General features: G+C 44.7%; 1 protein-coding gene across 1 annotated transcript; it reads left to right on the top strand.

The window, feature by feature from the left end:
- The first annotated feature begins 2,601 nt into the window (after positions 1-2,601).
- On the top strand, positions 2,602-10,379 carry LOC118885181 (zinc finger protein 211-like). The gene is given in 5 exon segments (XM_036833622.1): positions 2,602-2,682; positions 5,437-5,513; positions 6,991-7,117; positions 8,104-8,770; positions 8,772-10,379. Coding segments are annotated over 4 exon segments (1,263 nt in total). The 5' UTR covers positions 2,602-2,682; positions 5,437-5,453; the 3' UTR covers positions 9,181-10,379.
- The last annotated feature ends 1,189 nt before the right edge of the window (positions 10,380-11,568 follow it).

The following is an 11,568-nucleotide window of genomic DNA, read 5'->3' as shown; positions in this document are numbered from 1 at the left end:
TCTCCCTTCAGAGGACCATGTTACAGGCAGGCTCAGAAGGACTAGTAGCTGACCTGCCTTCTCAGTGTGTCCCTGCAACTCATTAACTTAAGAATACATGAAACAGTTACTGATCTAAACACTAATGAACCGACATCCCTCAAAATATGTGTGTAGGTAGGCAGTTAGAAATGAACATGTTGAATTAGTTAAATTTATCCAAACACTTAATAATTGGTCTGCATGTTAATATACCTTTAAGTATTCCTTATGATGAAAAATTTTATGTATCACATTCAGACTAGTCAGTCCTAAGCTATTCCCCTTATTCTCCACATTTTTATTGGGAAAACCCCAATAAAGGCTCTGGTCTAGGTCTCCCCTTGCGCCTGCTTCTGCCTCCTGCTCAAATCTGGTGCTTCCTCACATGGCCCTGTGTGGCATAGTGTTCACTGTACACTTGGGAAATAGAAATCATAGAAAGTTTTTCAACAATACTGACCTCTCTGTGTGCTCACTTACTCATTTACATCCATAAATTCAAATCTGGTGGGTACAATGGTTCATACACTTACCTCTTCAGGATCTTCAGTTCATCCATGTTAGGATGTGGAGAATAAGGGGAATAGCTTATGATCAACTAGTCTGAATAATTCAGGTGAGTTTTCCAGCTTCAGAGCTGTCCCTAGCTGTCTGGTATCTGGCCCTGGGTTGATTTAGGGCAGGGGATATATTGATTTGGTGTATGAGAGTCAGATAAGAAGGTGGTTCAGACCATGGGCTCTGAATGATAGGGGAGATATAAACACATTTGGCTTTTAGTTTGGCCCTAGAATTGATGGATGGAGACTAGACAAATACAGAATGGAAGGAAATACAGCACACAAAGCTGCTCATGGAGTGAACTAACCCAATTTTTACAGGGCCTTGTGGTCTTTGAGGAGGTGGCCATATATTTCTCCCAGGAGGAGTGGGGACTCCTTGATGAGGCTCAGAGGCTCCTGTACCGTGATGTGATGCTACAGAACATTGCACTTTTGTCTTCCATTAGGTAAGGCCCTCCCACTCACCCCAGCATCCTGGGCTGGGCTCTGTTCTTCCCCGTTTTCCCAGGGGCACCTCTGACCTTCCCACAGTGAGACCATGGGTACTGCTTCCTTTCCTGGTTTCCTGGCATGTGTGTTGTTGGTGCCAGGGCTGGGCTCTGTGCACTGTAGTCCTTCTTTCCCAGCAGTCCCATCCCTGCTGCTCTGGGGTCTTGTAAGACAGGGCTCAGGAGTCAGAAATCTTGAAGTTTGTCTGAAAGGTCCCACAGCCTTGCATGTCCCTGGTTGGGTGACTCTGTCTAGAGGCATGGAACCTCGGTGTCCCAGGCATTCCCCTGCCTTTTGCTGACAGACTTTGGAGTCTGCCTATGTCAGGAAGTTCAGGCATTGACTTGGTCACTACTTGTGGAGACCACTGGGTTGTTTCTCTAAAGACCCTCCTTTGATATCCTTGTAATTTTGTTTTATTTTATTTTGTCTTATTTTTCTACACAGTTTCGCTGTTGTTGTTGAAGTACAGTTGATTTACAATGCTGTGTTAATTACTGCTGTACAGCAAAGTGGTTCAGCTATACATATATGTACATTTTTTTCTTTACATTCTTTTCCATTATGATTTATCATAGGATATGGAATATAGTTCTCTGTGCTATACAGAGGGTCTTGTTGTTTATCCATTCTGTATATAAAAGCTTTTACATTTGCTAATCCCAACCTCCCACTCCATCCCTCCCCTAAGGCTTATTGTTTAAGCTACTTTTATTCTTGGGATTCTATTTACTGTATGCTGTGGGGGAGAATAGAATTGCGCTCTGCCAGAATAAAAAGTACAGAGTTCTGGGGCTCTCAACTTTGTGTGCTCCAAAGGAAATAGAAGGAGGACAAACAACAGCTCTCAGGGTAGATTTGGCCTAATTGCATTGCTGCCTGAGGCCTCCTAGGAAAGTCTGAAGGACCCCTGCACCACGATCTCATGCCGTTAATGTGAGGATTATTTGTGGTTCCACAGTCACTTGGGGCAGGTGGTTTGGAAACAACAGTATTTGGTGGTACCATGAGTTGAGGCCCTTGAATTTAGTGGATGTCCCATGGCATAACTGACAGATATTTGTCTCCTGAGACCCACCTAGGAGCTGTGTGTCCTGAGGAAAAAATCATGCGGGTATATGCATGTAAGACTTAACAAGGCCCAGGATGGGTAACATATTCTGTACAAAAACAGTGATTGGATTAACTGGAACTGGGGGGAGACTGCAGCAAAGTAGAGTGGATAGCCTCTTTCAAAGGGGTATCTGTAAATGTTCCAGTAACTGGCTAAGTGGTAAGAAAGTGTACATAACTCGGGACCTACAGTACAGTCCTCGGAAATCTGGGTACCTCCCCTTTAAGAACCTGAAAACCTGCCCCCGCCTCAGAGTCTCCGGATACTCCCCAACGCGACCTTTCCAGGAGGTGGGGAGCACCGCCCCTTGCCTGGGCCTGGGGCGCTATGAACTACATTACCCGGAAGGCACTGAGCCGCAGGAGAGCGGCACTTCCGTTCTAGAAGACGGCGTCTGGGCGGGCCTTCCGGCGTGGACCGCGGGCGACGGTTTGTAAACTCGGGGAGCTAACTTGTTAACTTGCCGGGAGCTTCGGAACCCTGGGCCGGCCTAAGGTTAGGGAGCCTGGAAGCTGCTGTGTCCGCTGATCTGAGGAGGGTCTGAGGCTCGGCGTGGGCGCCATCTGGCCTGTCTCTGTCTCGGAGCCGGGACAGGGGCCACCATGCCCGGGACCCTCATTCGCCCACACACTCCGCTGGCGGCGGCGGAGCTGATGGGTCCAATCCAGCTAAATACTGCGCCCTCCGGGCCCTCCCTCAACTCTTCTTATTCTGCAATATTTTGGTTCTAAATCGAGGTTCTCTAACGAGTGTCCTATACTTATTTGTCCCTCCAACTGTTGGTTTTCCCAATTTTGAAATATGAACTGCGTGGGGAAAAAAAATTGCAGAGAACTTACACGTGCAGATGAATAAGCCGCTTTAAAATTAATATCTGTTCACCGCTCAGGTTAAAAAATGCGATGTCAATAGGACCCCATAAGGCTCCTGTGCGGTCCTTCCAAAACAATTATCTCCATTTCTCCAAAGTTAAGGTGTTATCTGATGTTTCACGTAAGCATCTTTCTTGATAGTTTTGCCAACTATGTGGAAAATATTCAACGACTGTAGTTTAATTTCTCTCGCTTGTTGTAAGACTTTTTATGAACGGAATCATATAAATATTATGATGTGTTCATGTGCACAGTATGGTGTGACTTTACCCATGTTTTTCATGACTGTCCATTCATTTTCCTTTTTGTGCAGTATTCTGTAGATATGAGTATGAGTAAAGTGGTGTATTTATAAATTCTCTATGCGTTCTGGGGTATATAAAGCATGCATTTGTCTAGCGTGTATGTTAAAATTATTATTGTATTTAATTGAACATTTCCACTTTGTTTCTTAATGATTGCTTTTATTATTTATTTTTGGCTCCATTGGGTCTTCGTTGATGCGCGTGGGTTTCCTCTAGTTGCGGCGTGCGGGGGCTACTCTTAGTTCTGGTGTGCGGGCTTCTCATTGCGGTGGCTTCTCTTGTTGCGGAGCACGGGCTTTAGCGCGCAGGCTTCAGTAGTTGCAGAACGCGGGCTCAGTAGTTGTGGCGCACGGGCTTAGCTGCTCTGCGGCATATAGGATCTTCCCGGACCAGGGTTTGAACCTGTGTCCTCTGCATTGGTGGCAGATTCTTAACCACTGCGTTACCAGGGAAGTCCCGAACATTTCCACTTTTTGGTCTTGTTTTACTCCATCTTACTAATTTTAACGTAGTTCTTTTAGTGAAATTGTTATACTTATTCGTCATCTATACCATCTTTATGTTTTGATACACACTTATGCATTACATAAATGTACAGTTTTACAGTATTCACACACTTAGATGGTTTTTTTATTTTTATTTTATTTTTTTTTAAAAATTTATTTATTTATGGCTGTGTTGGGTCTTCATTTCTGTGCAAGGGCTTTCTCTAGTTGTGGCAAGTGGGGGCCATGCTTCATCGCGGTGCGCAGGCCTTTCACTGTCGTGGCCTCTCTTGTTGTGGAGCACAGGCTCCAGATGCGCAGGCTCAGTAGTTGTGGCTCACGGGCCTAGTTGCTCCGCGGCATGTGGGATCTTCCCAGACCAGGGCTCGAACCCGTGTCTCCTGCATTGGCAGGCAGATTCTCAACCACTGCACCACCAGGGAAGCCCCTAGATGGTTTTTTAAAGTGATTTTACTCTTCGAGTAATATTTATTTTACCGGAAAATCATCTTTCTCTGGTGGTGTTGCAAGAGAAAATGATTAAGATAGCTTGTTAAAATTTTTCTTTTAAGGGGGACGAAATGAATCATTGTAAGGATAAAAAGTTACAATGCTTCGAATCCCTCGCAAGATGTTAAGAACTCAAGAAGATATTTCCATCTTTCTATAATGAGGATGGAACAGAGGTCAAGTCCTAGCTTATCTCCTTTCTCCTAAGTTTGAAGAGTCGTAAGTGAGGTCCAGTTATCCTGAACTGCTGGAGGCCAAGCACTATTACTCCAACACCCGCTTTATCAGAGATTCATTTTCAGTGTGAAGCAAGTAAATGGTAGTTCCGTTCTCTATCACAGGAGGAAAAAAAACTAGTAGGAAATTACGGAAATCTCTCTGACCGTTTATGGAAAAAAACATGGATATATCAAAGAATATGGAAAAATATAAAAAGTGCATATCCTGGAATTCTATTGTATAGTGTTATGATAATTTCAAATCAGAATTTAATCTATGGATTATGCAAGCTGGAATTTTCTTTAATATGGAATATTAAAGAAATAATAATCTGGAATAATCTTTAATATGACCAAATTAAAATTTGTAAAGGAAGTATAAGACCTCCTGTTGGCCACTTGTTAGGGCCACCTACAAGCTATGGGAAGAGAAGAATCTGTTATTGCCAGGGGAGAAACAGAAGAAGGGAGTCAAATGGAAGTGTCAGAAACAGACCTGTACATAAAATGAGACTTAACTTTTGATATTTGTGATTTAGGACTATAATAGCGCTTTATGACCTGCCACAACCATTTCCTCGCCAACACAATCCCTTATTCTTCTGGCTCACTGGGCTCCAGTCACACTAACCTCGTGGATGCTGCTCAAACACACCAGGCATGACTCTCATAGAGAGTCTTTGTACTCATTTTTCCCATTTCAGGAAAGCTTTTTCTTAAGATGTCCACATGATTTTATGGCACAACTCTATAACATTTTCTGCCCTGTTTTACATGCTTTACTTTTTCCTTGAGCATCTGTCTTGCCTGAAATAGTAAATGGTTCACTCATTAATCTTCTTTTTTGTCTGTATCACAGATGGGAATTAACGCTACATGGCCCTGCTCATCCCACAGACTCCACATTCAGCAGAACCACTTATGGACCCTGCACTGGTGAGTGTCAGGTGTCCTGCAACTCTTTTGCTGCCATACTTCCTGGCCTTGGTGTCTCAAGACCCTAGAACCCTACGCTCAGGTTTCTAAGTCCAGGCCAGAGCTTATATGGAGAGATTCCCATTTTTGGCAGCCAGCAGACTGAGATGTGAAAGGTTGTCTTAGGTACAGGGATTAGTATGTACAAATGCTTGGGGATGAGATTGAATTGGGAATGCTCTATGACTTGTATGTGTTAGTTAATGTCTGGCGAGAACAGAGAGCAAGGGGGCAAGAGTCAGGCCTAGAATCGTACTCTGAGAAGGTAGGTTTCTGTTCTGAGAGTGATGGCAGACATGGAATTTTTGGAACAGGAGGGAAAGTGATCTTACTTAGGTCTTAAGAGGCTATCCTGGGCTGCAGTGTGCAGAAGTTTCTAAAGTAGGGCCTGACCAGATTTTCTAATGTGGAGTGGTCACAGATACCTCCAAAGTTTTTTCCCTGTGCATCTGGAAGTGTGGAGGTGCCGTCAACTGAGATGGGGAAGTCAGTGGTAGGAGTCCTTTTCAGTGAGACTATTAGGAATTGGATTGCAGCCAAGTTGAGTCCCAGATGTTCCAGAGGCTCCCAAGTATAGGAGACAAGTGGACAGCTGAACATGCAGATCTAGAGTGCTGGGGGAGGCTTCAGGATCCTATTAGGGGACAAGAGAGGAGAGGGGGGCTGTCACAAAGACAGACAAGGAAAAGTAGTGGTCATCAGCAGGAAGGTAGGGGGAAGGGAAAGTCCAGCAGGTGGCCAAGGTTTTCATGGGAGAGTGGCCGTGAAATTGATCTAGAGGGAAAGCAGAAATGGAGGTAAAGTGATACCAAAGTGAGGCTGGTGCTTATTTCTCTTCCTATGCACTCACCAGGCTTTTGTGGTGGAACTTAGGGCTTTTCTGTCAAGGGCTGGGGAGCTGCCAGTGGAGAGTTGGGGCATGCTGGGATCCTGTTGCATTGGCAAGCACTTTCTGAGTGCCACGTGAAGAAGGGTATATGAGGAGACAGGAGACATGCCAATTTTATGGACCAGATTGTGGCAATGGGGATCTGATGTATGAGGAGTTATCCAGTGAGTTATATGCATGTGGGGAAGGTGTGTGAAGTAATTGCCCGAGGTACTAGGAGCTTAAGAGAGAAGGATAGGCCTAAGTGTGTTTGTGTCTGGGAGACATGATCCTGGGGACTCTCAGGCTGTTATCTTGCAGGAGAGGGAGGGGGCCCTACATACCAGGAGCACAGATTTAGATGGCATCTATCTGTCCACCTGCCTCTTTTTGCTGAGGCTGGATCTAGTGATCAAGGAAGCATGAAGAGTTATTGGGTACCACTGCCCTCTAAGTCAGGGAACTGTGGAGGAAGATGAGCCTAGAGTGAATATGAGCTGGGATTAGGTGTACTTATGGGGTCCTGGGGAAAGAGGCTGCTTATGGACACATCTGTCCCCATCATCACAGGGCCCTGTGACCTTTGAGGACATGGCTGTGTACTTTTCCCATGAGGAATGGAGGCTTCTTGGTGAGGCCCAGAGACTCCTGTACCATGATGTGATGCTGGAGACCTTTGCACTTGTTGCATCATTGGGTAAGGCCCTCCCACCTATCCCAGCATCCTGGGCAGGTCTCTGCCTTTCCCTTTTTTTCCAAAGGCAAGTCTGTTTTTTCAGAGCTAGACAGTGAGCACATCTCTATTACTGCTTCCCTCTCATACATGCTGTAGGTGCCAAGGCTGGGTGAGTGTATACTACCTCCTTTCAGAAGTATCCCCAGTACCAGAGGCTCTGAAGTTTTCTGGGTCATAAGACTTGGAAATAGTTCGGTGGGTTCCATTAGCCTCAGCCACTCCCTACTAAGTTGACTCTGTAGACCCACGCACCTCTGTGCTCCAGGTTCTGCACCCTTCCAGCTGACATTTCCTGGGCCCTGACTATACCAGGAATTGTTGGGACTCAACGTGGTCACTATTTGTGGGATCCACTTGGCTGTTGCTGTGAGACCCTCCTCAAAGATTCTTTTTGTGATATTTTTCTTTCCTGAGGTTGTTTCGGGATTGGTTGTACCCCTGGGCCAGTACTGACCACTCACCTATCCTGTTTTTCCCTTAGGACTTGCATTTTCTAGGTCCCCTGTTATGTCCAGCTGGAGCTGGGAGGTGAACCCTGGGTACATGACAGAGTGGACATGACTGCAGCCACAGCATGAGGGGCTCAAAGTGGGCTTGGCTCCAGTGATTGGCATCAGGGGGAGGAAGTGATATGGCTGGGTTCAAATTATATCAGGAACATGTCTGGTGCCCCACAATGTTTTGGTGCCAAAGCCATTGACTGTGTACCTCATTTCTGTGTGCACTGCCGCCATCATTGGGTCTTTTGCTTGGTGAGTCTTCCCTGTTCTGTGACGTGGAGAGGCCCAGTCCTGCACAGAGGCCCTTTCCTAATCAGACCCCAGCTCCCTTGTCCTGAAAACCATCCCAAGGATTTTTTCCTTGTCATGTCAGACACATATTTGTGATGGGGCTGCCCCCTTCTACCAAAATCTGTATGAAGTTCACCCGTATTTCTCTGCTTTCAGGTTGTTGGCATGGAGTAGAGGTCAAGGAGACACCTTCTGAGCAAAATGATTCTCTAGAAGTGCCACAAATAAATACTTCAAAGACAAACCTGTCCACCCAGAAGGGCTGTCCCTGGGAGATATGTAGTCTGGAATTAGAAGGTGGTGTGCATTTAGCTGAGGACCTGGGAACAAACCCTGGCCAGAAATTTTGTGGGGCAAGTGTGAAATTTCACCAGCACAGTAGAGAGAAACTCTTTAGAAGAGACACGGATAAGGAGTTTATGAAGAGCTGCACAGTCCATGCAACCAAGAAGTCTTTCTCATTCCAGGAGCCTGGGAAGGATTTCCCTGGTAGCTCGGGCCTTCTCCAGCACCAGGTCACTGCACAAAAGGACACCAAGTGTGTGGAGGCCTTTCACAATGGACAAAGGCACTATAAGTTCAGTGAATGTGGGAAAGTCTTCAGCCACAAACACTCACTTGCTCAGCATTAGAGTTTCCACACTGGAAAGAGGCCTTATGAGTGCAGTGAATGTGGGAAAACCCTCAACTGCAAAAACTCACTTGTTCAGCACCAGAGAGTCCACACTGGAGAATGGCCTTATGAATGCAGTGAATGTGGGAAAATCTTCAGTTATAAACACAAACTTGTTCAGCACTGGAGACTCCACACTGGAGAAAGGCCATGAGTGCAATGGATGTGGGAAAGCTTTTAGCTACAAACTCACACTTGTTCAGCACCAGCGAATTCACACTGGAGAAAGGCCTTATGAGTGCAGTGTATGTAGGAAATTCTTTACTCAAAACTCCAGCCTTATTGTGCACCAAAGAATTCACACTGCCTCACAGCCTTATAAATGCAGTATATGTGGAAAATTCTTTACCTCCAACTACAACCTTATTGCACACCAGCGAGTTCACAGGGGCACAAGGCCTTATGAGTGCAGTGAATGCGGGAAACCTTTCAGCAACAAACCCACACTTGTTCAGCATCAGCGAATTCACACTGGAGAAGGGCCTTATGAGTGCAGTGAATGTAGCAAGTTGTTTAGCCAGAGCTCCAACCTATTGTGCACCAGCGAATTCATACTGTAGCAAAGCCTTTTGAGTGCAGTGAATGTGGGAAACATTTTAGCCAAAGCTCTACTCTCATTAAGCACCAGAGTTCACACTAGAGAAAAACCACATGAGTGCACTAAATGTGGAGAATTCTTTAGCCAAAGCACCCAGCTTACTCAACACCAAAATGTTCACACCACAGAAAGGCCTCACAAGTGCAGCAAATGTGGAAAAGTTTTCTGTCAAAGGTCTGTTCTGACTGAGAACCAGAAACTTCATAGCCAAGATAGGCCCTATGAGTACAGCAAATGTAGGAAAGTTTTCAGTCAAAAGTCTAACCTCATTTGTCACCAGAAAGTTCATGGTGGAGAAAAGGCCTTCAAATGAGATGAGAGCAGCTAATGAGCTGTCTCCTTAGTTAATACATCATACTGAATAGGCTCTGTGAGGGAGTCATCAACTGGAAGTTGAATGCCATACATCTGAACAGCCCTTGTGTGCAGATTGCCTATGAGTACCAGGTTCATAGGAAGCTTTTCAGGAGCTATGCTGTACTGCCTAACCTGCCCACGGCCCTTTCCAGACTTAATGTCACTGTGAGTTTCTTACCTCTTCCAAGTGGCAGATCCCCATACTGGGCATCAGTCACCTTACTGTGGTCAGGGTAGGTAGACTTTTGTGCTCTCCTGTCCCCTGGAGTGAAGCATGAATAGCCTGAGCACTTGGGTTTTGTCATTCTCTTCCATCAACTGGCTAAGACAGGACCTAACCAGCTTTGACCATGGGGATCCAGTCTGGGTTCTGCTGGTGGCTCACAGAGGTTTACCTTCTTTGGTGGCATTGTCTCATGTCATGCTCACAATGGATTTTTCTAGCTCCAGGTCACCCTTTTTGGAAACTCTCAGTTTGCTCTGCTCTGTGCCATAATAAAGACTTATTTAAGCCCCCTTTCATCTTGGGGTTTGTTCACTCTTAGACTGATGTTGAGAACCATATTGGACTGTTAGGATGAAAAAGAACAGGTTTTGTGAGTGTTGCAAACTTTGTATACCTCAGTGGGGATAGTATCATGGCAGAGGATAGTGTTCACTCCAGTTGTGGTCTAATTTGCATTGCTTTCCAAGGCCTCCTAGGGTAGACTGCAGGGCTCTGTGGGACTAATGTTGAGTCCTGGATGTCAGAATTTTTGGTGGGTTCAGAGGTCACCCTGAGATGAGGACAGTCGTGAGAACCACCAGTGATTTTGGAGCTGGATGAGAGTGGAAGTCGTGTAGTCCAGGCATGTGATTTTTAGGACCCAGGCAGAGGTCCTGGGTAACTCAAGTGGAAACACCTTTCATTGCTCACCAGTCTTCATCGCTACTGCAATAGAATCCCTCCCAAGGACAAGGAGAGGGGGTGGAGTTAACGTGTGTTTGGCAGAGTTCCACAGAAAAGAGATTCAGATTTTTATGTGAAGCCAATTTCTATTAAAACTTAATTGAGCTATATAGTTGGTATGCATTAAAATGAACATACCTAAAATGTACAGTTTGGTAAGTTTTCATACTTGTAAAGCCATGGATCCATCATCATAATAACAAACATCCAACACCAATATCTACCTTCTGACATGTCTCCCAGGACTCCCTGGCAACTACAATTGATTTACTTTTCCCCCCACTCAATTAGTGTTTTCTAGACTGTTAATATCATTGGCATCTTAATGTTTACTTTAGTATTTGTTTTTTTCTTTCATGATGCATAATTATTTTGAGAATCATCTAAGTTGCAGGTGTGAATAGTTCATTTTCTTCAAAAGGGGTTTTGTGGTTTGTTTCCAGTTTTGGCCACCACAAATAAACTTACTATGAACATGTGCATAAAATTCTTCATATGAATATATGGTTTCATATTCTAAAATGAATGACTGTACCCTTATGCATTCCCATCAACAGTATGGAACCATTCCAGTTCCCCTATAGTCCTCACCAGTACTTGATTGGTATGGTCAGTAGCTAATATTGCCTGTTTTAAAGTGTGTAGTATAGTCTGATTGCATTTCCCTAATTCATAATGTTGAACATTTTTATTGTGTTTATTTGTCAGGTGTATGTCTTCTTTGATAAAATGCCTGCCTGTTCCTTTATTTATTAACTGAGAAGACAAATGTGTTGTAACTTCACTTTTCTTCAGTGACTTTGCTGGGTGGAATAAGTGTTTCTGCTATTCACAACATTTAGTTCTCATTATTAACTTTCTCAATTACTTTTAAGTTCTAGACAGTTAATAAAACAACCAATTGAGCCTTATTATGTTTACCAATTTCCTGGTATAAATACTCCAATTTTGAGCAGAGGCAAGGTGCTTCAGATATTTAGGGAATAAAGAGGCATGGTGGTCTTAGGTGTGGGGATAGGCAATCAGAGGAAGAGGAATGGTGAG

This window comes from Balaenoptera musculus, chromosome 19, assembly GCF_009873245.2.
Source record: "Balaenoptera musculus isolate JJ_BM4_2016_0621 chromosome 19, mBalMus1.pri.v3, whole genome shotgun sequence".
Classification (NCBI taxonomy): domain Eukaryota; kingdom Metazoa; phylum Chordata; class Mammalia; order Artiodactyla; family Balaenopteridae; genus Balaenoptera; species Balaenoptera musculus.
This window is presented reverse-complemented; position numbering and strand designations above follow the sequence as displayed.